The sequence below is a fragment of the Chlorella variabilis genome (assembly GCF_000147415.1).
Source record: "Chlorella variabilis unplaced genomic scaffold CHLNCscaffold_3, whole genome shotgun sequence".
NCBI lineage: Eukaryota > Viridiplantae > Chlorophyta > Trebouxiophyceae > Chlorellales > Chlorellaceae > Chlorella > Chlorella variabilis.
Genome location: NW_005435085.1, coordinates 1274163 through 1295894, shown reverse-complemented (window position 1 = coordinate 1295894; position 21732 = coordinate 1274163). Strand labels below are relative to the sequence as shown.

The following is a 21732-nucleotide window of genomic DNA, read 5'->3' as shown; positions in this document are numbered from 1 at the left end:
CTTGCCGTCAGCACCAGCTGCCAGCTCGGTGGGTGCGTTGTAGGCCAGCTGCAGGAAAGGCAGCAGAGCAGCAAAGGAGGACCAGGGGAGTGCGCGGCGTGAGGGAGGGAAGGAGGGATAGATGGAGAGGAGGGCAGCGCCACCTTGGCCGTGCCGCACCCCCCGTGCTTGCTGCGATGCATCCGGTTGCTGCCTGATGCAGAGCACTCTCCAGTTGGTCTGGCGGCAGCATTGCACCCCTTGTATCACTCACATGTGTGTACAGCTTCTCCACACCGCTGAAGCCAGTCGCCCGCTCGTGGTGCTCCTTGATCACTCGGGGCAGCTCCTCGAGCGGCACCACGGGGCACCACCGCCACTCTCCGCTGCGCTTGACGCAGCGGCACAGGATGTCCTGACCGCCAGCGCCCTTCAGCACCTGGAAGAACTGCAGCACCTTCTTGCTGTAGTTCTTGGTGCCGCCCTGCACTGCCGCCCCCCCTCCCGCACCCCGCCGCCGCCGGCCTGAGGGCGCCTGCTGGTCGCCCTGCTTGATCCGGATGATGCCCTCTACATCTGACTTAGTGAGAAACACATTCTTGGCGCCGTTTTGGCGCCGTTCTAAGGCATAAAGGATGACAGGTTGGTTCATAATTTTAAATTTGCGGCAGCTGCGGGGTGCGGGAGGGGAGAAATAGAAGCCTTAGAGACTTTGAAAGGCGAAGGAAAGGGAGGGATCGCGGGAGAGAGCGTGCCTGATGAGCCAGACGAATCGGGGGAGGTGCCACATCAGCGGGCAACACATGCCTGTCCAAGGCTGGTGGCGGCGACTGCCCGGAACACTGTTCTGCAAGCGGAATGCGCTGGTCTGAGCCCTAAGATCCCTGCATGCTCTGCAGCTGCAGCATGTCTCCCTCGGTGTGGCTGCGCAGTAAGGCGCCCCTCCACCCGGTGAGCCCGCACCCCAAGGCAGCGCCGGTGTCAGCCCCACCCGCCACCGCCTCCCCAGCAGCAGCAGACCCCCCAAAGCGACGGCGGTTTGCTTACGTCACCCTGCTAACGAAGTGAGGTCCTTGCTCCCCCAAGGGCAAGATGCAGGCCAGGGCTGGGCAGGCCGAAGGCCGTCCGGAGGCTGCTGTGCATGCATTCACCCTCCTACTTCCGACTCACCCTGCTTGCATCGCCCATCTGTGCCAAGCTCCTGCCTGCCAGGGTGCCCTCCAGGAGCGCACTGTTGCTGCCCTTCAGGAGGCCTGACCTGCGCCTCCCCCTGGGCTTGGCCCGCAGGGATGCCTACCTGCCGGGCGTCCAGGCGCTCTATCGCTCGCTGCGCCTGGTGGCGTGCCGCCACCCGCTCATCGTCATGCACACCCACGGCGTCAGGTGAGGGGCGTGGCAGGCGATGGTTTTATGCTCTAGCAGAGCGGATGGTGGCTGGCCGTGATCCATTCTGGCAGCAGTGGGGGTTGACTGCTGAGCTGGCGCTGATGTTACCACATGCCTTCTTTCCGCTGCCTCTGCTGCCTGCAGCCAGGGCGTGCTGGAAGCTCTGGCCAAGGAGGGCATGCGGCTGCAGCCGACGGAGCAGTTTGAGGCCGAGGGAGGTGAGCCTGGGGCAGAGGCAGCTGCGACCTGGCGCCTCGCCTGCCCACGCCTCGTTGCGACCTCCCTGCTGCAGCACGCCGGGAATGCAGCCCCTGCCGATACCTCCACTGCCTGCGCATGTGGTGCCCACAGCGCTCCCTGCCCTCTGCCCCACCCCTGCCCTGCCCCACAGTCGACCATTCTGAGTACAAGCGCAGCCTGTACCTGGAGTGCTGGTGAGTGGCAGCTGCCAGGCAGCCGCCACCAGTGGCTCTTGACAGATGGTGAGATGCCGGCCGGCATCATCCGTGGGCCCCACCGCCAGCGCCAACACCTCACCAGTTTCAGCGTGCTCACCGCCAGGCAGATGACAAGCCGGCAGGGGGCAGGCTGAACAGCTGGCCATGGGGGCACTTGGTGTTGATGCTCCCGGCCTGCACGCAAGGCGGGGCTCTTCTGCAGGGGCTCTGCATGTCACACTTAACGCCTACATGCTCCAAACCGATGCCTGCGCCGCGCTTCCACCTCCTTCTGCCTCGCGCCGCAACACAGGAGCAAGCTGCGCATGTGGGAGATGACGCAGTTCGACAGGCAAGCCTGATGCCCGCCTGCCTGCCTGCCCGCCTGCCTGCCTGCCTGCCTGTCGTGCCGGCCGCATCGCCCCGTAAATTGAGGCTGTGCACTGCCCACCTGGCTGCTGCCTTGCCCTCCTCCCGCCTGCCTACCTGCTGCAGGCTGGCCTACTTGGATGCTGACATGATTCTGCTGAGAAACATCGACCACCTGTTTGCCCTGCCGCCCGGCTTCTATGCCGTGGGCGACTGCTACGGCGGGCGCGAGACAGGTGAGGCGCTTCGACAGCCAACCCCTGGAGTGGCAGCCTGCTCCATGCCGGAGCGGCGCGCCAAACCAGCTGCCTGGCTGGCGGGCTGGCCTGCCGCTGGCAGCGTCACCGTGCCTGCATGCACGCGCGCGTGTGTGCGCTGCGTGCTCGCAGCGCTGCGTTGCTGCCACAACACACCGGCTGAGGGCGCAGCGCCTGCCAGGGGCGTGAGTATGGTGCGTCAGCCAGCCAGCGAGCCAGCGGTGGCAGCTGCCAGCTGGCGCGGGGGCATAGAGGTGCAGCCGCACCTGCCCGCCTGCCTGCCCGCATCCATCGGCGAGCGACCCATGTGCCCATGCCCATGCCCGTGCAAGCTGCACGCAATGCAGCAGCCGAGGCCCACAGCGCTGCCGGCAGGCCAGGCTCGAGCCCCAGCCTGCTCACTCCGCTGGCGGCGACGCGTGCCCTGCCCTGCCTGCCTGTGCAGAGGAGGAGCGTTGCTCTTGCTGCCACTTCACCCCGGAGGCCACTCCTCAGTACTTCAATGCCGGATTCTACGTGATGAGCCCCAGGCGTGCATCAGCTCCCTCGATACCGCTGTACTGCCATACTGCTGTACTGCTACCAGTGCTGGGCCTGCCTGGCATCGTGGCTGGGACGCCAATGGTGCATGCCCGCCCGCCGCACCCATCCCACAGGCGCGCACACACACGCACTCACTCAGGCAACCCCACCCCAACATGCCTGCCTCCCACCCCCTGCAGCCTGTCGGAGCTGGAGGGCATGCATGCCGCACTGCGCGAGGGGCGCGTGGTGGTACGCTTCTTTGCCGAGCAGGACTTCCTCAACGGATACTTCGCGGTGTGTGTGTGTCTGCCTGTGTGGGTGGGGGGTCTGCCTCGCATGGCAGGGTGCCTGAAGGGGAGCCTGGCAACCCGCTGACCCTCGCACGCTCGTCGCTGTGCGGCATGCCGCCCCCGCTGCCTGCTGCAGGGCCGCTGGAAGCACCTGCCCTGGAGCTACAACGCGCAGGCGAGGCATGTGTGTGCACCAGGGGTGCTCGCGCTGCGCGCTGCCAGCCGTGGGTCACTGGCTGCCAGCCGTGGGTCACTGGCGGCATGCCAGCCCGCCCACTCTGTATCCCTGCCTCGTGCCACCACCCCCGCAGAAGCGCATCAAGCACCACCACCCAGACCTGTGGGACCTGCCCAACATCTTCGCCATCCACTACGTGGACGAGAAGCCGTGGAGCCAGCGGTACAGCGAGGAGAACCTGCGGTACAAGGAGGAGTGCGACTACTGGTGCGGCACACCAGCCTGAGTGTGCTGTGCTGCGCTCCTCATGCTTGGCTCCCTCTACTTGGGGCTGGCCAGCTGGCAGCTCAGCAAGGCTGGCATGCTTCCGCACGTGCTGGAGCTCCCTCCCAACACCCTGCTCGCCGCAGACGCATGTGTGCCTCCTCCTCTTTGGCAGGTGGGATGTGTTTGAGGGCAGGCTGGCGCCGCGCCAGCCGGCGGTGCGCCAGATGAGCACCGGCCTGGACGCGCTGCTGGAGGATGCGCTGGCGGCGCCAGCTGGCGCCAGCTACGCGCAGGTCGCGGTGGGCGGGCTGGAGCGCGCCAGCTCCCTGCCCACCCCTGTGCCCAGCATGCCGGCGGCCTGAGCACCCTCCCCGAGGAGAACACAGCACCAGAAGAGCAGGAAGGAGTAGCCCGATGTATGTAGCTATACCTGGGGCAGATGGTCGCAGACGCAGCAGCTAGAGGCCACAGCCGAAACGCAGCAGCCAGCAGCCCTCAGCGCAGCGATCTTCCTCGGAGTGCATTTCCAACGCAGGCAGCACATATAGCCAGGAAAGTTGATGCAGGCTTTGGTCTAGTCCCTGCATGCTGACTTGCACCGACGGTTTGCAAGCCCAGTAGCAGCACAGTCCCAAGTTTGTCCCTTGCCCCTGCCAGAATTGTGATTTGTATACGATCCCCCTCGTCCTTGCATGCGTGATTCAGTAACCTGGCTGCGATGGCAGCAGCGTCTGCACAGCCGTGCTTTGCATCCTAGCGCTGGCGCCGTCTACCGCATTGGCGGGCACCTAGCTTCGCCGGCTCCGTGGATGCATGTTACACCTTGATAAACAAGCGCGGGTGACGGGGGAGCGGAAGGAAAGGCACACGCAGCAATTCACACCCAGCCTGGCGCCACCTCGTCCACTGCTATCTGTCTGCTTCAGAAGCACATATCTCCTGGATGTCCACTGTTGATGACAAATTCGAGAGCACGAATCGGTCGTTAAAACGTAGCAGCGGGACACATTTGCTAGGTATGAAAGAATGGGCAGCACTAGAGTGGCTGCACTTCCCCTGGTACCGCTGGCATGCTCTCAGCCGGCAGCCCGCCTGCGTCTCCATCTGGGCTGTCCCCTTGCCTCTGCCGCTTGGCTGGCGGCTCCGCCTCCTCCTCCTCCCCACACTCGGCGCCACCCAGCTGCTCTGCTAGCTCGCTGCCACCGCTGACGCGAGCATCCAGCAGCGGTGCTGGCAGGCTGCCGTGCCCGCCGCCCGCCTGCGCCACCTCCTCGCTGCGCCTGCTGCTGGGCGCCGTAGCAGGGCTGCTGCCGCCGCCGTCCCCGGTCTGCACTTCCTGCACACTATTGCTGCCCACGTCCCCAGAGCTGTGCGGCTCACCCAAGCCTCCTGGGCTGCCCTCCCCTCCTCCCTGCCCTCCTCCCTTGCTGCCGATACCATCCTCCTCCTCATGGCTGCTCCCCTCCTGGCTGCGCTCCTTGGGGACACCGCCCACTCCTCCCGCCGCTGCTACATCTCCCGCGCCATCCTGCTCCGCCACCTCCTCATCCTCGGTTTCGATGCTGTAAAAGGGGGTGGCCTGCAGCAGCAAGCAGCAGCGATGGTGCCTGGGTGTGCGATGCGAGGGCAGTGGGCTCAGTGCCCTCCTCCTGGCAGCAGCAATCCAGAGGCCGTATGGAGGCGCCCCGAGATGGGCCCCGGAAGCACCCCTGCCAAGCGGTCGCCGACCCCTGCACACCGCCATAGCACAGGGCTCGCACCTTTGGGCGCGGCACTGCGTCATACTGCACAAAGCGCGGCTGGTCGTAGCCTGGCGCGCTCAGCACCGCCACAGCCGCCGGGTTGCTGCACTGCGCCCCAAACTGAGGGTAGTTGGGCGCGCTGAACACGGTGTACAGCCGGCCGCCTGCGGCGCACAACACACCCAGGAGGCAGGAAGGCGGCATGAGGCGTGGATATGCTAGGCTGCCCGCCACAGCCTCTGCGCCCACATGGTGCACAAGACCAGACCATACAGCCTGGCGCCGCTGGCTGGCGCTGCCGGCGCTCACTGGGGGTGTCGTGGTCCAGCGTCCAGCCCCGGTCCATGGCCGGCATCTCGGGGCGCAGCGCGCGCGCGTCGGGGCCTGCACAGCGTGGCGCAGCGTGCGCAGCGGGAGCCGGTTCAGCACATCATGGCGAGGTGGAGGTGTGGCGGGCATGGGGCATGGCGGCAGCGGCCTCGCGGCTGCTCCCACCCCTCAGCCAGTAGCTGCGGGCCAGAAAGGCTGCAGGGCGGGGGGCTGTGGGCAGGGGCAGCGCACCCTCGTGGCCGCGCAGGATGAGTCGCAGGCCGTTGTCTCGCAGGAAGGCCTGCAGGCACCCGGGAGGAAAGCGCAGGGCGGGGCACTGGGCCAGCTGGGGCGCCCACCCATTGCAACAGCTTCGGGCTGCCGGGCCGGGACATGCCGTGATGTGCTGCAAGCTGGGGGAGCTGGATGGGCACCCCAGCAGCACCAGCGTCCACCCAGCGATGCCCACCCACAGGCCTGCCGCGCAACCGCCGCCCACGTGGTGGGGCCCCGCCAGCGCAGCACCCACCTCGGTCACGTCAGGCCCAAACACGATGCCCACATCCCCCGGCCGCGCGCCCAGCTGGACCCCCGGCTCCCGCCCGGGGTCGCTCCACAGCACGTCCGCTGGCAGGCGCTGGTCGGCCTGCTGGGGCTCGGGGTCGTCGCCGCCCTTGTGGGAGGCGCGCATCTCCGCCAGGCTGGCCACCGTGACCTGCGCCTTGCCTGTCGGTAGGGGGCGAGCGGGCAGGCACGAGGGCACGCAGGCGGCAAGGGTCAGCGAGGAGCAGCAGGCGCCTGGGATGTTCAGGTGGCAGCCCCAGGAAGCAGTGGTGCGTTTCGGCACCGGGGGAAACTCCCATCTAGGCTGTGGCATGCACCTGCCAGCCTGGCAGTAGCCACACCTTCAGGCAGGCTGCGCCGCGTGACACGCCGCGGAGGCGCCCTGGCCAGGCCGCCGTGCACCACCAGCGCGCGCCCCGCGACCACCGCCGCCAGCGGCAGCTGCGCGAACAGCCGCTGGCATGCCGCAAACGCCGACTGCGCGAAGAAGCGGCGGTCAGAGAGGCAGAGCTGCTTGAGCAGCACATGCATGCACCTGCGCAGATCCTGGCACTGCCTGCCTGCCCGCGTGCGGTGTTCCCCAGCTGCGCAAATCCCCACCTGGCCCTCGCGTCCGGCCCCATACTTGGCCAGCACCTCATTTCTAAAGCCGTACACCCAGCTGCAGAAGGTGGTCTCGTGGTTGCCACGCACCTGCCGGCGGCAGATGGGCGGCGGGGGCCAGGCACACTCACCACCACGGCGATAACTCAGGGCTGCACATGGCACAGGCTCAGGTGCAGAGCAGTGCTGCACTGCAACCACCCCCGAGCCGCGGATCCAGCCGCATGCAGCCGCAGCAGGCGCACCAGGAACACGTGCGCCGGCGCCGCCACCTTCCACGCCGCCACCAGCAGCAGCACCTCCAGCCCCCACGCCCCTCGATCAACGAGATCGCCGTCAAACACAAACAGGCGGCCGGGTCCGGGGTGCCCCGCAGTGCTGAACCTGCGCCACCGCAGCAGGGGAGCCCAGCGCTGCTCAACACACACGGATCCCACCAGGGCTTAGCTGAGCCAGACAGACCACAGCTACTTGAAGCGAGTTGGCGTCAGCGGGCAGCCACCGTCAGCACCCACATGGTTAGCAGGTCGTGGAACTGTCCGTGGATGTCGCCCACGACCACCACCTCGGCACCCCCTGGGTCGATCTGCATGGGCAGGGCAGAAAAGGGGGGCGCAGCACTTCAGCACTGATAAAGGGCACGCCTGGGTGCTGCGGTGGCACCACGTTTTGTCTGCCCACGTTCCGGCGCAAACCTGGCCATCTCACCTCCAGCACCGTAGGCTCGGCCCTCAGCAGCCGCTCGCAGCGCTGCAGCAGAGCCAGGCAGGCCGCTACGTCCAGCGTGGCAGGGAAGGCGGCGGGCGGGTGGCGGGTGGCGGCGTCGAGCGCTAGCGCCGCCGCCGCTGGGTCGCCCCAGAGTTCCTTGGGCCTCATGCGATCCACCGCGTCGGCCATGCTGCTCAGACCCCTCAGCCTTTCACGCAGCTCATAGCGCCTCCACACTATTGACTCGTGTGCAGGGCTCCCCGATTGGCTCGCCCCTCGCCTAGCAGCGTATCGGCACAATCCCTCAAGCAATGGGATCGCTTGCAACGCTGAATGGGGCCTGCCAGAGGCGGCGGGCGGGACACATGGGGCCGCGCCTTCCGCTTTCCTTGCCAAGCCAGCAGCAGAACATCTCTGTTCATTGTTGCAGTTCATCAACGATATCACAGATTGCGGTCGAGCCCTGCTGCGCAGCCTCGCCAGTCTTTGGCATGTGGGAATGGACGGTGAGGACGAGAAGGGAAGGAGCAGCAGCAGCATGTAATGCTAGCCAGGGCAGCGCCGCACTTGCCGACCCAGCGGCCGCACTTGCCGACCCAGCCCCCGCTGCCGTCGCCGCTCACTGCCCGCAGAGGACAAGCAGCAGCAGGAGGATGAGCTGTGTGCGCTGCGAGCCATCTATGGCGATGCATTTGTGACAGAGCTGGATGCCTCTCTCAGCTTTGCCATCCCGGAGGCCGCGGCGCAGCCGCACCTCGTGCTGCGGGTGCACCTGCCGGCAGCATACCCGTCTGAGCTGCCGCCAGTGTTCGAGCTCAGCGACAGCTGCAACTGCCTCCCTGCGGATGTGCTGAGCGGCCTGGCCAGCGAGCTGGAAGCCATGTTCTGCCCAGGTGAGGGCAGGCAGACTGGCTCCTGCTGTTGGGCACTCGTTCGTTCATAAGAAGCTGTTCTGCTTGCTGCCTCGCTGCTGATTCGGTGCCCTGCCCTCGCTTCAGGCGAGGTGGTGTTGTGGACTTGGATCGAGCACCTGCGGGAGCAGTGGGCCTCCCTGGCACCGCCCCAGCAGCCTGCCGACGGTCCAGAGGATGCGGCAGCAGCGACGGAAGCACAGGATGCCGACTCTGCTTTGGCAGCGGAGCTTCAGGCGGCAGAGCTGCTGCTGGGAGCCGGCGGCGGTGGCGGCGACCAGCAGGTTCCAGGGCAAGAGGCTGAGGGGGATGCCGAGCTGGAAGCGGCGATGGCAGAGGTTGTGCAGACTGTGGTGCATGGCGTGCCTTTCACAGAGAAGCGGTCCACCTTCCAGGCGGGTGCTGCACCGGGTGCTGCCACTGTGCTCTCGGTACTGCCTGGCTCATGCTGCGCTGCGCTGCGCAGTGTAGCGGCCCACCACTTGCGCCTCGCCCGGCCTGCCGTCAGCCCCTGCTGCTGGCGACCGATGCACACCACCACACCTCACATCATCGCACACCCACGTGCAGGCGCACCTGGCGCCGGCGCGCAGCCTGCGGCATGTGGAGGCGCTGGTGGAGCTGCTGCTGAAGAACAACAAGATCCGGGCGGCCGCGCACCCCACCATCATGGCCTACCGAATAGAGCAGGGCGCCCAAGGCACCTTCCTGCAGGTGGGCGCGTGCCGGCCCTTCAGGAGATGTGCTGGCAGCGGGGTGGGAGGCAGGCCTGCTGGTGGGCGTGTGGGCTGGGCAAGCGAGCTGGGCAGGGCCTCAGCCAGGGGCCTGTCGGCCTGTCGGGCCCTGCACCGTGGCCTGCACCTCACCTCCCCTACACACGCATGCATGCATGCACATACTCCCTCCTGACTGCCTCCCCGTGACACCTACACAGGACTATGACGACGACGGCGAGACGGCGGCGGGCAGCCGCCTGCTGCACCTGCTGCAAATGACCAATGCGCGCAACGTGTGTGTGGTGGTCAGCAGATGGTGCGCCCCTTGCTGCTGGGATCAGTGCGTTGCATTGCAGTGGGCTGCGGGGTGCGCCTGCTTTCCCCGGAACCACTAAGTGTTGGACTGGCACCCACCATGCCTGCTATGTCTAGGTTTGGCGGCATCCTTCTGGGCCCAGCTCGCTTCACCCACATCAACAATGCGGCCCGCGAGCTGCTGGATGCCTGCGGCTACATTGCTGCCAAAGATGGCGCCAGCAAGGGCGGCGGCAAGGGCAAGAAGCGGTAGCTGGTCGTTTGAGGCAGTGCCATCGAGTCTTACATTACATCACTCCATTTCATTCGTAGGTAGCCGATTGCAGGCAGAGTTTATTGGTTCATCTCCCAACACTGATTATTCATTTGCTAGACAAAGGTACAGCAGAGGGCAGCGTTTCGCTTCATGGCTCGCTTCGCTTGCTGTCATCTGTGCGCCGGTAAATGGCGCACAGCCTGGGCGGCTGGAAGACCTTGGCCTGGAACATGAACACAGGCGGCACGTTGATGATCACATACTCCTCCTGCACACAAATACACACACACATGTATCAGCGCTCCAGCATTGCGGCGGGTGTGCATATGATCGGACTTGCATGGGCAGTCGATGGTTCTGGTCAGCAACGCACTGGGTCCATGACGTATCTCATGCGCCGGACACCCCGCCCCGCACCTTGCCATGGTAGCGCTCCTCGATGTGGGGGGGCATGCCCTTCTTGCTGGTCACGCTCCAGGGCACCGGCTGGAACAGCACGCCCGTCCACTCCACCTCGGCGCCCTCGGGCAGCTTGCACTCCCTCACCACCTGCGTGCAGGCGCAGTCAAGGCTTCTGTGAGTATCGTGTGTTCCCCGTACCGACTGTTCCTTGCCGTGCAGCCTGCCGCCTGGCGTCCCATGCATGGTGCTACATAACGAGTCCAGGAGCAGGAAGGGGCAGGGCCCCACACGGCAGTGGATGCAGCAGCAAGTTGTGCCCAGCAGCAGGGCCCGCACCTGCTGGCAGAACATCTCGCTGTGCAGCAGCTCATTGAGGGTGCCCTGCTGCTTGTCATCCAGCTCAAAGGCTCCATCAAAGGCCTCCACACCCCGTATCGCTTCTGCCGCCACTCTGCGGGCCGCGTGGGCGGCGGTGGCTGGGCGGCAGGTCTGCTGCCGCCACAGGTGCTGCTGCTGCTGCTGCACTACTCCTCTGCCGCTGCATCTCGCTCTGCTGCAGCCCAGAGGCCGCGTGGTGTGTGTTGCTGCTGCGACTCTGCTGGCATGGGCGTTCGACATGGCACTTAAATGTGCAGCAAGGCTTGGATTACTGGCGGTTGCGGCAGCTCTCATCGTCTTTGTCGACAATGTATCCTATCGTGCTGCGCGTGGTTTGCAACACTGTATTAGCGGCGATGCGTGCAGCGGCTGTCATGCTGGAGAGGTAAGAGAGATGGTTCAATCAGAGCGCTGCAGATAAGCTAGGAATGCAGCACACGGCCGATCAGATTGAAGTCCTGGCGGCCACCTGCGCCCACCAGCTCGGGGAGCAGGGGTATGCCGTGCTGGAGGGTTTTCTGACCGAGGATCAGCTCGAGGAGCTGAGGCTGGTGAGGGCATGACACACATGCAGGATTGGCGGCGGGCGGCGGCATCAGTGCACGTTGCCCACCTTCAGACAATTTGCTGCTGCTGCCGCTGCTTCTGCTGCAGGAGGCCGACACGCTGTATGAGCTAGCTGAGGAGCAGCAGCAGCGGGGCGCCTCCGCGGCGGCTGCTTTCGGTGGTAGCACGTGGGGGCAGGAGGCTGTCGCAAGCTGCATTTACGAGAGCATCCCCGGACCCTGCTGCACGCCTGAGCTCCGCACCGGCTACGAAGCGTACCAGGCGCGCCGCGGTCGCTGGCCGCTGCGGCCCGCGGTCTGGCGCATCCTGTTTCAGTCGCAGCTCAGTCGGGTGGTGTGTGCGCTGCTGGGCCACGCCGCCCATCTGTTCAACGACCAGGTGCGGGCTGAGAGGGCTCAGGCAGCTGTCGGGGCGGCACCTGACCAGTGGTCGCCAAGTTGTGCCGCTACACAGTGAGGCAACCCTTGCTCCTGATTGGATGGTGGAATGCGGCTGTCCTGCTTGCCCCCCTGCCTACCGGCCACCCCCCTGACCCGCCCCCTTTCCTCCGCAGTACATCCTCAAGCCGCCTGGCACCAGCCTGGCGGCCTTCCAGTGGCACCGCGACTCAGACTGGTGCCAAACCGAGGATGTGTGCTATCGGCCCTACCTGTCAGGTAGGTGGAGCCAGGTGTTTGCTTTTGGAGGGAGGAAGAAGGCTGCCTCCGCTGACCATTCATGCCGGGCCGGGAGAGACCCTCAGGTTGGCCCCTGCGCTAGCCCCCTGCTGCAGTCTGGTGCGCTCTGGATGACATGTCGGCGAGCAATGGCGGCCTCGTGGTGCAGCCTGGCAGCCATCTCGCGGCGGCGCCCGGCCCCCAGGGAGCAACCGACTCGATGGCGGCGGCGGCGGCAGCGGTGGCTGAGGAGCAGCAGGCGGGCCGGCAGGAGCAGCGGCAGCAGCGCGGCGTGCCGCTGGAGGTGGCGGCTGGCACCGCCGTTGTGATGAGCGACGTGGTGCTGCACTGCAGCGGGCCCAACCGCAGCCGGCACATGCGGCGCGCCTGGATGCCGCAGTTTGCGGCTGGGCCGCTGACCTGGCATGCAGACGGCTCCTGCGTGTCGCTGGCAATCCCGCTCTTGGGGGCTGCTGGTGCGCGGCCGTGTAACGACCGCTAGCCAGCCGGTCGGGCCCGTCAGCGGAGCAGCGGTGCAGACTTGCGGCCGCCTTGCGTGGCTGCCCGCCGTTCCCTTGAGTCAAATGCGTCCTGCCAGATGTCTGCCTCTTCCCCAAATCCGCGGCCCATCACGTGTTTTTCTCTCCAGACATGCAGCCTCCAGCAGCGGGGCGGCAGCAGGGGTGCCGCCGCTTACCCTAGGCCGGCGGCAGCGGCAAACCAGGCTCCAGGGGCTGCACTCAGCGCCGTGGCCACCCCAAACCCGCCATCTGAGCGATGGATATGGAAAGGGGCGCGGGCTGATTGCCAGGTGGCCCATCGAAGGCCAGGTTTCCACCCGTTGGGCGCCGCCAGAAGAAATGGCCGATTTCCTAACCCATCGATCCCACCAACTTTAGTTCTTCAGCGTGCCTGCCTTACATGCAGCTTGGGGGGCTGCCTGCCAGGGAAACTACTGCTTGAGAGCGTGAGGGCTGGCCGCGATGACTCACGGGAAGGGTGCCGAGCTGGTGCTGCACCAGCACGGCAAATCGAGGGTGCGGGTGGCGCGAGTGTGGCGGCAGGGGAGCGGTGAGTCCTGGAGTTGCGGCCGCCCTCGCGGGGGTTGACGCCGACGGCCGCGGGCAGCGGTGGAGCCGCCTGCGGCGCCCCCGCCCGCGCGCCGCGCCACTTGCTGGCCCACCCACCCCTTGCCCTCACGGACCGCCACTAAACCCGCCGCGCCTGGAGCTGCCGCCACTCCCGCCCACCGCGCTGCGCCCTCGTGCCACCCTCGCCGCAGTCTCAGCCGCTCCCTGCCAAAACGCTGCTATCCACAGTGCACCACTTTGTTGAATACAATGTGTACTCCATGCTGGAGTCCGACATGGCCCACGCCTACTACACAGAGTCCAACCGGGGCATGACCTCCACAGACACCCAGAAGAACGCCGTGTATTACGTCGCCAAGCAGGTGGGGCCGCCACTGGGGCTGCGCGGGCAGCCAGCCGGAAGCCAGCGCGGCGCGGCCTCCCCCCTTGCCAACGCACGCCGGCTGGAGGCCATGGACGGCCCGCGCGGCCCCCAGCCTGCGCGGTTGCGCCGTCACGCCAGCCGCCGGCCCTGCGGCCCGCGCTCGGCACCCAATCTGACCCCCCCGCCCCTGTGCCTGTCGCCCGCCCCGCAGTTTGCGTCACCGTGCTCCCCCGAGGAGTTCGGCGTGGCGCTGGCCAAGCACTTTGTGCAGAACTACCCGCTGGTGTGGAAGTCCAAGGTCATGGGTGAGCATGCCGCGCTGCTGCTGGCTCCCGTGGACAGCGTTGTACACGTTTCTGGCTCGAGCCTGACGCGCGCGACACGCCCTGCTCCGCTCGCTCCTGGCCGCCTGCCGCTCCGGCTGGGGCTGCCTGCCTGCCTCGCCTGCGCCCGCCACCTTGCCTGCCTCCGACCTGCCCCCTGCTCCCACCCGCAGTGGAGATGATGCCCTGGAAGCGGCTGGACCTGGGCGGCCAGCCGCACGACCACGGCTACACGGCGCTGGGCGAGGAGCTGCGCACCGCCTACGTCACGCACGACAACCAGGGCAAGACGGAGGTCACGGGCGGGCTGAAGAACCTCAAGGCAAGCCGCGCCGGCACGCCGCCCTGCCGGCTCCTCTCCTCTGCCGCCGCCTCTCCTTGCGCCTCGTCCCGCCGCGCCGCGCCTCCCATGTCGCTCCGCTCGCCACCCCGGCCTGCGCCCTGCCCCGCCCCGCCAGGGCCCCCGCCTCCCTTCCCCGTGCCTCTGCCCTCTCAGCCCTCACCCTGCTGCCCCTCCCTTCCCTGCTCCTGCGTCTGCAGGTGCTGAAGACCACGCAGAGCGGCTACGTCGGCTTCCTGCACGACAAGTTCACCACGCTGCCAGACGTGACCGACCGCATCGTGGCCACCTCCGTCACCGCCACCTGGAAGTGAGCCCCTGCAGCACCCCTGCTCTGGCCTGCTTGCTTGCATGCGTGCTTGCTTGCTCAGGTGGTGCACCCTGCCTGTGCGTGCGCCTGTGGGCACACCATGGCGCTCCAGCTGTTCCTCCCCGCCGCCGCACCCCTGACCCTGCCTCGCCCGCGCCGCGCTCCCGCCGCAGGTACTCCCGCGCGCCGCCTTGCTACAACGCCGCCTTTGACGCGGTCAGGCAGGCCTTCTGCTCTGCCTTCTTCGGGCCCGTCAAGGGCGGCGTGTACAGCCCCTCGGTGCAGTACACGCTGTACCGCATGGCGCAGGGAGCCATCGCCAAGTGAGCACGCCGGCCTCCGCACCATGCGCCCCTGCCCGCCACCCAGCCCATGCGCCTGCTTGCTGACCCGCCGCCCCCTGCCTCCCACGCTTTCCCTCCTGCTTTCCCTCCTGCCCTGCAGAGTGTCCGAGGTGGACAGCGTGTTCCTCAACATGCCCAACCTGCACTTCCTCCCCGTGGCGCCCGTCACCTCCCGCTTTGACGACGACGTGTATGTGGCAACGTCAGAGCCGCACGGCAACATCGAGGCTGTGGTGACGCGCCCGTCGGCGCAGCCCCACTGCCGGCTGTGACGCCGGCCACGCGCCTCGAGCCCCGGTGGGGCTGGCCAGCGGCCCCCACCCTTGCTGGCACCACCCCACAGCACGACCGCACCCTTGCACCCTTCAGCGCTTGTATTGCCCTCAGCATCACAACCCAGCCTCCAACCGTCTGCTTTTTAGCGACGTTGCTGGCGCCCTCAACCCTTTACAACTCAACCCTCTGCATTGACCCCCCAGTGCCGGTGTCGCCAGTCCCGCAAATGATTGTTTGCGCCATGCCCCCTCTTGCTTTTCCACATACGCACGCCTGCCGCTGGCTCGCCAGCTGCATCGCTGTGACTTTGCATTCTGATGCGTGTAATGCTTTCCAAAAAACACAAAACGCCCCCAAAAAAACTAACTGTAACAACATCACAGGAACGCTGGTCAGAGTGGGGCACATGCGGGCCACCATGGGCAAATGCAGCTGGGCGAGTGTCGGCAGCGTGGTGGCATTGGGAGCTGGCAGGTGGGCATGCCGAAGCGGGCGGTGGTGATCCCCCTTGCTCTATATACCTGAGCCGCCGCTCCCATTGGCAGTCCACCTGCCAATGGGGAGGCTCGCCAGGCCCTCGTGGGCGGTCAAAGCACGTCCGCTGGCGCCTTGCCACCAGCCCGCCCGCCTGGCAGCCTCCGCTGTTTCCTCCTCGCAGCACCCTGGCTCCGCCCTTTCCGATCTGCAGCCCAATCAGCTGGTGCACTGCTGCGGGGCAGGCTTCTATTGGCAGCGAGAAACTTGAAGAAGCCTCGGGGCGGCACCTTTGCGGCTGGGGCGCTCCCCAGACAACTTGGCAGCAGCAGCAGGAACCCGGGGCACGATGTTCATTTGGAATTGGTAGGCGCACGCGGTCATCCGCGCCCCCGCCCTGCATCCCCCTGCCTTCCCAGCCGCACTGTGGCGGCGCACGTCTGGGAGGCAGCAGCATACCAGCCTGGCGGCCTGGGAGCACTGATCGCGTGTGCAGAGGCCCGCAGTGCACCCACCCCCGTCTGCCTGCTCGTGGCCGGTCGCCTGCAGGTTCCAGAGCATACTCAACTCGCTTGGACTAGGTGAGCAGCGGGCCCTGCAGGCCGCCCCGCCGCAGGCCGTACCCTGCAGGCCTGCAGCCGCCGCCGCCACCGCTGGTTCTGACCGCCCTGCTGCCGCTCGCTCCGGCCTGCGCCTGTGCGCAGCCAACAAGAATGCCAAGATCCTGTTCCTTGGGTTGGACAATGCGGGCAAGACGACGTTGATGCACATGCTCAAAGACGAGCGCCTTGCGCAGCACCAGCCCACGCAGTACCCCACGTCAGAGGTGTGCGCGGCGGCGGCGGCGCCTGCCACTGCCAGCTTGCACACAGGGCATGGGAGCGCAGGGCGGGAGCAGCCCGCGTGATGCGCCATGCTGCCACACAGCGCCATGCAGAGCAGGTGTTGCCAGCGCGGAGCAGCCTGCAGCTGAGCAGCCGACAAGCCCTGCAGCCAGCCCCCGTCGCCTCGCCTGGCTGCGCTGCCCGCTGTTGAGCTGTGTGCTGCTGGCGCAGGAGCTGCAAATGGCGGGCATCAACTTCAAGGCCTTTGACCTTGGCGGCCACGAGATTGCGAGGCGGGTGTGGAAGGACTATTATGCCAAGGCGAGCCTGATGGGAGGGAGGAGGCCGGGGAGCGGCCGGCCTGGTGTGGGGCTGGAGCCCATTGGTGGGGCAGCCGGCTGCTGCAGGCGTGCTTGTTGGCAGGCTGCTGCGCTCCCCGCAATGCTCGCTTCCAGCTGGGCAACCCAGCCGCGTCCGGCGTCAGTCGGGCCGGCAGGGGCTTGCCCGGCCGGACAGCCTCCATGCAGCCCTGCACACATCTCCATCGCTCCCCGCCTTGCCCATGCCCCCAGCCCTCCCCCCCCAGCCCTCCCCCCCAGCCACCCGCCCCGCCCCACCCCACGCCGCCCCTCCTTGCGCGCCGTGCCGCCCAGGTGGACGCCATTGTGTTCCTAGTCGACGCGGCCGACCGCGAGCGGTTCACGGAGAGCAAGAAGGAGCTGGACTCGCTGCTCAGCGACGACGGCCTGTCTGACGTTCCTTTCCTCATTCTGGGCAACAAGATCGACATCCCCTCGGCAGCCTCGGGTGCGTGCCGGGGCAGCGGCGGGCCAGCGACGGCAGCGGCGGCAGCGGCAGCACGGGGGCCGGGCACTCGCAGAAGCAGCAGGGCGGCGGCGGGCTCACCGCAGCCGGCCTGCTGCGTAGCCTGCCCGCGGCGCGGTGTGCCCTGCGCTGCGCCAGCGGTGGATGCGGTGGATGCTCTGCGCGCTGCGGGGCTTTGTGCAGGGGTGACGCTTCGCCCAGCCTGTGCCTCCGCTGTGGCCCCGCTGCCGCCCGCTCACCGCTGTGCCCCGCTGTGCCCCGCTGGCTGCAGAGGACGAGCTGCGCTACGGGCTGGGCCTGGCCAACATGACGACTGGCAAGGGCAAGGTGGACCTCAAGGAGAGCGGCATCAGGCCGGTGGAGATCTTCATGTGCTCCGTGGTGCGGCGCATGGGATACGGTGAGCGGGCAGCGGCGCGCGGCGGCGGCCAGGGGGCGTGGAACGGCGTGGTGCGGCGCGGTGCACGCATGCTATGCGCAGCGTGGCGGCGGCGGTGAGGCGGCGGCCTGCAGGCGCCAGCGCTTGCATGGCTGGTGGTGACTGACCAGCGGGCTGTGCTGTGCCATGCAGGCGAGGGCTTCCGCTGGGTGTCCCAATACATCAAGTGAGCGCGGCAGGCGCCCCCGCGCAGCTGCCAGGCTGGCTGCCGCTTCCGCTGCATATAGGGCGGCAGCCCGAGCTGCGGCTCGAGGATCGCCTCGCTCTGTGGCCCGCCAGGCAGCGGGCCTGGCTGGCGCCAGCGGCCGCTGCAGCGGCCTGGCCAGGCACATCCTGCCTCCGTCTCCCACCTTGCTTCTCCTTCGTTTGCATGGCAAGCGCCCCTCCAATTTCATTTTGATTGTTGTCACAGCCGCGCTGCCCCTCCCCTCGTGCTCATCCCCGCCACCAGTAACACAGCTGTGTTGGCAAGCTGCCTCCTGCTCCTTGAGCGGCTTGATTTACAGCAGCGCGTCGTACAGACTGAAGGGAGGCTGCGGGGGATTGCCAGGGGCAGTGGAGGGCTGAAGAATGGGGTTGGCACAAAGGGGGCCAGGCGCTAGAACTGCAAAAGCTGGGAGGGGTGGCGGGTAGGGGCGTAGCGAGGCAAAGTACTGGACACAACAATGTGCACACCAGACGGGTGCAATGGTGAGGCACGGGGTGGGGGCCTCGGAGGCAGGCTTGGAGCCGGGCTTGCCCGCGTCAGCTAGGCGCAGGCTGCTTCTTCTTCTTCCTGCCGCCGTTCTTCAGGGCGGGCGGGTGGCTGTCACGGGGCTTCTTGGGCTGGCTGGGGGACGGCTCCAGGTTGAGGGTGCGGCGCTGCCCCGCCGTCAGCACGGGCGTGGGTGCCCCCACATCGCTCAGCCGCCCCCGGAACCACTGCCGCTCGCCGGGGGCGCCGTCGCCGCCCAGGTAGCAGTGCACGGAGAGGTCAAAGCGCTGCAGCTCGCGCTGGCACAGCACGCAGGGCACGGAGCAGCCCAGCTGGCCGTCGCCGCGGAAGCGCAGCACCACCACGGCGGGTCCCAGCTTGCGCCGCACCCAGGGCACCACCTTGTGGTGAGGCACGCCGTGCCGCCGCGCGGCAGCAACCCAGGTGTCGAGCAGCCTGCGGTGGGCGGCGGCGGGTGAGTGGGCAGGGGTGGGGGGTGAGTTGCGCGCAAGGCAGGGTGGAGGTGGCGGAAGGTGGGCGGTCAGGGTGGGTGGGGTACGATTGGCAGCCAGCCTCTCGCCCCTGGGGGTGCATCGAAGCAAAGGTTCAATGCTGGTTGCATTGTCAGAGCCAGAAATTGAGACGCAGCGCCAGTGGCGGGGACCCTCGCAAGCCAGCTGCGGGCCCGCGGCGGCGGCGGCGACGTCGTAGGAAGCTCAGGGGACGGCCCCCGACTCCTCCGTCCGGCATGCGGGCCCAGGCCGACCCCACCAGTCCCCACCACTTGCCTGCGCTCCGCGCAACACCTGTGGTTGCTGCTCACAGGCTCGCATCTAGCATTGTTGTAGGCCGCGTTGGGATAGTTCGTTAACGCCTTGATAGCACTCGTGGGAGGAGGCCGTGGTGCCGGCGGAGCACCACACCTGCTTGCCCGCCCGGTTCCAGTGCTGGTGGACCATGGGCAGACTTGGGGGCTGATTCTGCGACTGCTGCTGTTGCATGATGCTGCTGCTGGAAGGCGGTGGGCACCGGGCGGGGGACGGCTGACTGGCTGGGAGAGAGTGTCTGGACTGGCGGGGCGCCTCCCTATGTGGCGGCGGCGTGCCACCAGCAGCAGCATGCTCAGCACGTATAAGGTCCCTCTTTGTCAGAACTCCCGTTCTTGCAGCAGCAGTGCTACAGGGCTGTGCGGCAGCTGAAAGGCTCAAGCTTTCTGCCAGAAAGCATCCTCCAGTCGCCCCGAGCCCCGCCCTGCCGGCACATCCAAGCCCAGGTCTGCCGCCGTGGGCCCGCTGGGCACGATGCCGCCGGGGTTGAGCGGGAACAGCTGCTGGAAGTAGGAGCGCCGCGCATCATCCAAGTCGAAGCAGTCCTGCACGAGGAGGCAGCAGCGGGGGCATTGGCGTTGGCATGCAAGCATGCATTTGGGCTGCCGGCAGGCTGGCAATCGCAAGTGCCTCCTCGGCCCGCTCACAGAGACGCTGCTGGCGTCCCTGCATGCCAAGGACCCACCCTGATCTGCATGCGGCTCCCCGGCAGCTCCAGCTGCTGCACGTCACGCAGCCAGGCTTGCAGGTGCGGGTGGTCGGCCACGCGCCGCCGGCAGCACTTGAACTGCGATGCAGCCACAAGGGCGCACGCGTCAGTCTGGCGTTCCAAGGGATAAAAGCCTGGTTTGAGTGGGCAGGGCCGGCAGGCAAGGAGGGGTGCGGCTCACCAGAGTGGCGTACACGGCATCAAAGCGGACGATGGTGGGGAACAGGCGGAGGTCAGCCTCCGTGAAGCGATCCCCGCACACAAAGCGCTGCCGGCTGCAATGGGACAGGGGCAGGGAGGGCCAGGCGGGGGAGCAGGCGCACGCGGGCAGCCGCATGAGAGCCAGCCAGGCGGCCGGCGGCCTGCACCAAGCCCGCTGGCCCAGCCTGCCGGCCCCCGCCCCAGGCCCACCTCAGCACCGCCTCCAGCTCAGCCAGCGTCTCAAACAGCGCGGCCTCAGCCCGGGTGAACCCCGCCTGGCTGGTGCTGAAGCCGCATTTGTACACGCCGTTGTTGACTGTGGCAGAGGATGCGCCAGGAGGGCGAGGTGGGAAGAGGGCAGCCAGTGGAGCGACCAGGGCCAGGCACCGGCAGCAGGGGGCCACGGGCGCATCCGAGGGGCACATTGCAGAGGGTGGCAGGTGGCAGGGCGGCAGGCAGCTGGCCTGGCGCTGTGCAGTGACGGCTGGAGCAGCAGGCCACTGCCCAGGAATGAGTGGGCAGGTGGCACATGAAGAAAGGCACCACGACACACCTGTGTCATAGATTTTATCGTTCCAGCGGTCTATCTCGCCCCGCAGCGCCTGCGGGTACAAGTCAACCGCTCCTCCTCCGCCACCGCTGGCTGCCCCGCCGCCGCCGCCGGCTGCCCCGCTCCCCGCGCCGGGTGGCGCGCCAGGTGGCATCGCCAGCTCAGCAAAGTTGCGGGCGATGAAGGCGCTCTCGTTGCACATCGCCCTCCGCGCCTTGCGGTCCACCAGCAGCGGCGCGGTGCAGCGGCCGGAGAAGCCGGGGCTCAGCAGGTCATACACCTCCCTGCTTGGCACGCCGGCAGAGCGAGGGGAGGAGCGGGAGGGCAGTGGGAAGTGGTCAGGCCCTGCGCGCGCGTGCAACGCCAGCAAGCAACCAGCTGGGCATGGTAATGCAGTCCACTTGACAGCACGTGAATGACAACCACCACAGCCGCCGCTACCCCAGCCTGGCCCGCAGGCTGGGCCCCACACACCTGAGGTCGCGGCACCCAAACACGGGGTCCTTGCCGTCAAACACCCACCCGCCGCGGCTGGCACGCTCAGGGTCGTCAACCGCCCGCGAGAAGCTGCAGGCGGGGGTTGCCAGGCAGGCACAAGATAAAACAGGGAAGCTGCAGGCGGGGGATGCCAGGCAAAGGCCTTGGGCTCACAGCCCCGGGCAGGCACAAGATGCAACGGGGCGGCGGACTAGGAAGATGCAGGCTCGCTTGCAGCCCCTTCCGCAAGGCCGCCATCCACCCCCAACTGTATACCTCTGGCACCAGCACATGCTGCGTCACGCCACACAGCATACACACCATGGGCACCACACACCGCAGGCACCCCAGCCACCCACCTGATGTGCCCTTCCAGCCCGCTCACCACCAGCGCCAGCAGCACGCGGTGGCACCAGGGGCAGGCGTTCCCCACATACAGGTGGTACCTGCCCGGCTCCAGCGGGAACTCGGGGCTGCCCACCCTGCCCTGGAAGCTGTAGGAGGGGCGCTGGTAGGTGCCGTCCTTGGACTGAGGCGCCAGCTCCGTCATCAAGGTCTGCCAGGCGGTGCGCCAGCCATACTTTGCAGTCTTCACCAGCAGGCCCTGCGCAACCCGACAGCAGGCAGGCAACGAGGTGGCCCACGCGGCGCATGTGCGTGCTGGCTTTGCACACAAGCAGGAGGCTGCAGTGCACTGCCGGGCCGTGGGCTGTGCGGTGGTGCACACCTGCGGCACGAGCGCGCCTGTGCGCTCCAGCACTCGGAAGCCGCTCTTGGGCGCCCCGCCGCCTGCGCATGCCGGCGCAGACGCAGCGAGTCGAGGACGGAAGCGTCTAGCATGCTGCCCTC

General features: G+C 67.4%; 8 protein-coding genes across 8 annotated transcripts in view; 5 read left to right on the top strand and 3 right to left on the bottom strand.

The window, feature by feature from the left end:
• Positions 1-885: 885 nt before the first annotated feature.
• CHLNCDRAFT_140678 (hypothetical protein) lies at positions 886-4050 on the top strand (the record flags this gene model as incomplete). The annotated part of the gene is made up of 10 exons (XM_005850877.1): positions 886-1043; positions 1267-1362; positions 1510-1583; positions 1757-1799; positions 2298-2407; positions 2874-2985; positions 3151-3247; positions 3380-3427; positions 3555-3688; positions 3861-4050. 10 exons carry the CDS (start codon positions 886-888, stop codon positions 4048-4050), a joined length of 1062 nt encoding a protein of 353 aa, XP_005850939.1.
• A 674-nt stretch (positions 4051-4724) lies between these two features.
• CHLNCDRAFT_140677 (hypothetical protein) lies at positions 4725-7803 on the bottom strand (the record flags this gene model as incomplete). The annotated part of the gene is made up of 10 exons (XM_005850594.1): positions 4725-5267; positions 5449-5594; positions 5740-5814; positions 5992-6040; positions 6269-6465; positions 6645-6780; positions 6904-6996; positions 7152-7290; positions 7422-7492; positions 7615-7803. The coding sequence occupies 10 exons, from the start codon at positions 7801-7803 to the stop codon at positions 4725-4727; spliced, it is 1638 nt and encodes a 545-aa protein (XP_005850656.1).
• Positions 7804-8113: 310 nt separating this feature from the next.
• Positions 8114-9809, top strand: CHLNCDRAFT_140676 (hypothetical protein; the record flags this gene model as incomplete). Its single annotated transcript, XM_005850876.1, has 6 exons — positions 8114-8120; positions 8247-8507; positions 8613-8956; positions 9096-9239; positions 9460-9557; positions 9674-9809. 6 exons carry the CDS (start codon positions 8114-8116, stop codon positions 9807-9809), a joined length of 990 nt encoding a protein of 329 aa, XP_005850938.1.
• A 151-nt stretch (positions 9810-9960) lies between these two features.
• CHLNCDRAFT_140675 (hypothetical protein) lies at positions 9961-10968 on the bottom strand (the record flags this gene model as incomplete). Its single annotated transcript, XM_005850593.1, has 4 exons — positions 9961-10080; positions 10230-10361; positions 10551-10665; positions 10865-10968. 4 exons carry the CDS (start codon positions 10966-10968, stop codon positions 9961-9963), a joined length of 471 nt encoding a protein of 156 aa, XP_005850655.1.
• Positions 10969-11020: 52 nt separating this feature from the next.
• Positions 11021-12317, top strand: CHLNCDRAFT_140674 (hypothetical protein; the record flags this gene model as incomplete). The annotated part of the gene is made up of 4 exons (XM_005850875.1): positions 11021-11143; positions 11247-11537; positions 11713-11815; positions 11932-12317. The coding sequence occupies 4 exons, from the start codon at positions 11021-11023 to the stop codon at positions 12315-12317; spliced, it is 903 nt and encodes a 300-aa protein (XP_005850937.1).
• Positions 12318-12798: 481 nt separating this feature from the next.
• CHLNCDRAFT_20118 (hypothetical protein) lies at positions 12799-14859 on the top strand (the record flags this gene model as incomplete). Its single annotated transcript, XM_005850874.1, has 7 exons — positions 12799-12886; positions 13135-13268; positions 13482-13575; positions 13767-13888; positions 14134-14243; positions 14417-14566; positions 14688-14859. 7 exons carry the CDS (start codon positions 12799-12801, stop codon positions 14857-14859), a joined length of 870 nt encoding a protein of 289 aa, XP_005850936.1.
• A 691-nt stretch (positions 14860-15550) lies between these two features.
• CHLNCDRAFT_59583 (hypothetical protein) lies at positions 15551-17726 on the top strand. Its single transcript, XM_005850873.1, has 7 exons — positions 15551-15703; positions 15887-15918; positions 16042-16163; positions 16393-16482; positions 16815-16968; positions 17258-17386; positions 17558-17726. The coding sequence occupies exons 1-7, from the start codon at positions 15687-15689 to the stop codon at positions 17593-17595; spliced, it is 582 nt and encodes a 193-aa protein (XP_005850935.1). The 5' UTR covers positions 15551-15686; the 3' UTR covers positions 17596-17726.
• Positions 17727-17913: 187 nt separating this feature from the next.
• The window catches only part of CHLNCDRAFT_56923 (hypothetical protein), a gene marked incomplete at its 5' end in the record, with an annotated part of 4081 nt that continues 262 nt past the window's right edge, over positions 17914-21732 (bottom strand). Inside the window, 10 exons of the mRNA XM_005850592.1 lie at positions 17914-18575; positions 18926-18993; positions 19381-19491; positions 19632-19733; positions 19837-19930; positions 20067-20172; positions 20410-20690; positions 20881-20973; positions 21243-21487; positions 21611-21672. Of these exons, the coding sequence (XP_005850654.1) occupies positions 18170-18575; positions 18926-18993; positions 19381-19491; positions 19632-19733; positions 19837-19930; positions 20067-20172; positions 20410-20690; positions 20881-20973; positions 21243-21487; positions 21611-21672 (1568 nt within the window). The 3' untranslated portion in view covers positions 17914-18169. The remainder of the gene's footprint in view (positions 18576-18925; positions 18994-19380; positions 19492-19631; positions 19734-19836; positions 19931-20066; positions 20173-20409; positions 20691-20880; positions 20974-21242; positions 21488-21610; positions 21673-21732) is intronic.

What these genes read in the sequence shown, in the direction of transcription:
- CHLNCDRAFT_59583 (XM_005850873.1), top strand. An exon ending in ACTCAACTCGCTTGGACTAG is followed by an intron (nt 15,919 to 16,041) that starts GTGAGCAGCGGG and finishes GCCTGTGCGCAG; the next exon opens with CCAACAAGAATGCCAAGATC. An exon ending in CATCCCCTCGGCAGCCTCGG is followed by an intron (nt 16,969 to 17,257) that starts GTGCGTGCCGGG and finishes CGCTGGCTGCAG; the next exon opens with AGGACGAGCTGCGCTACGGG.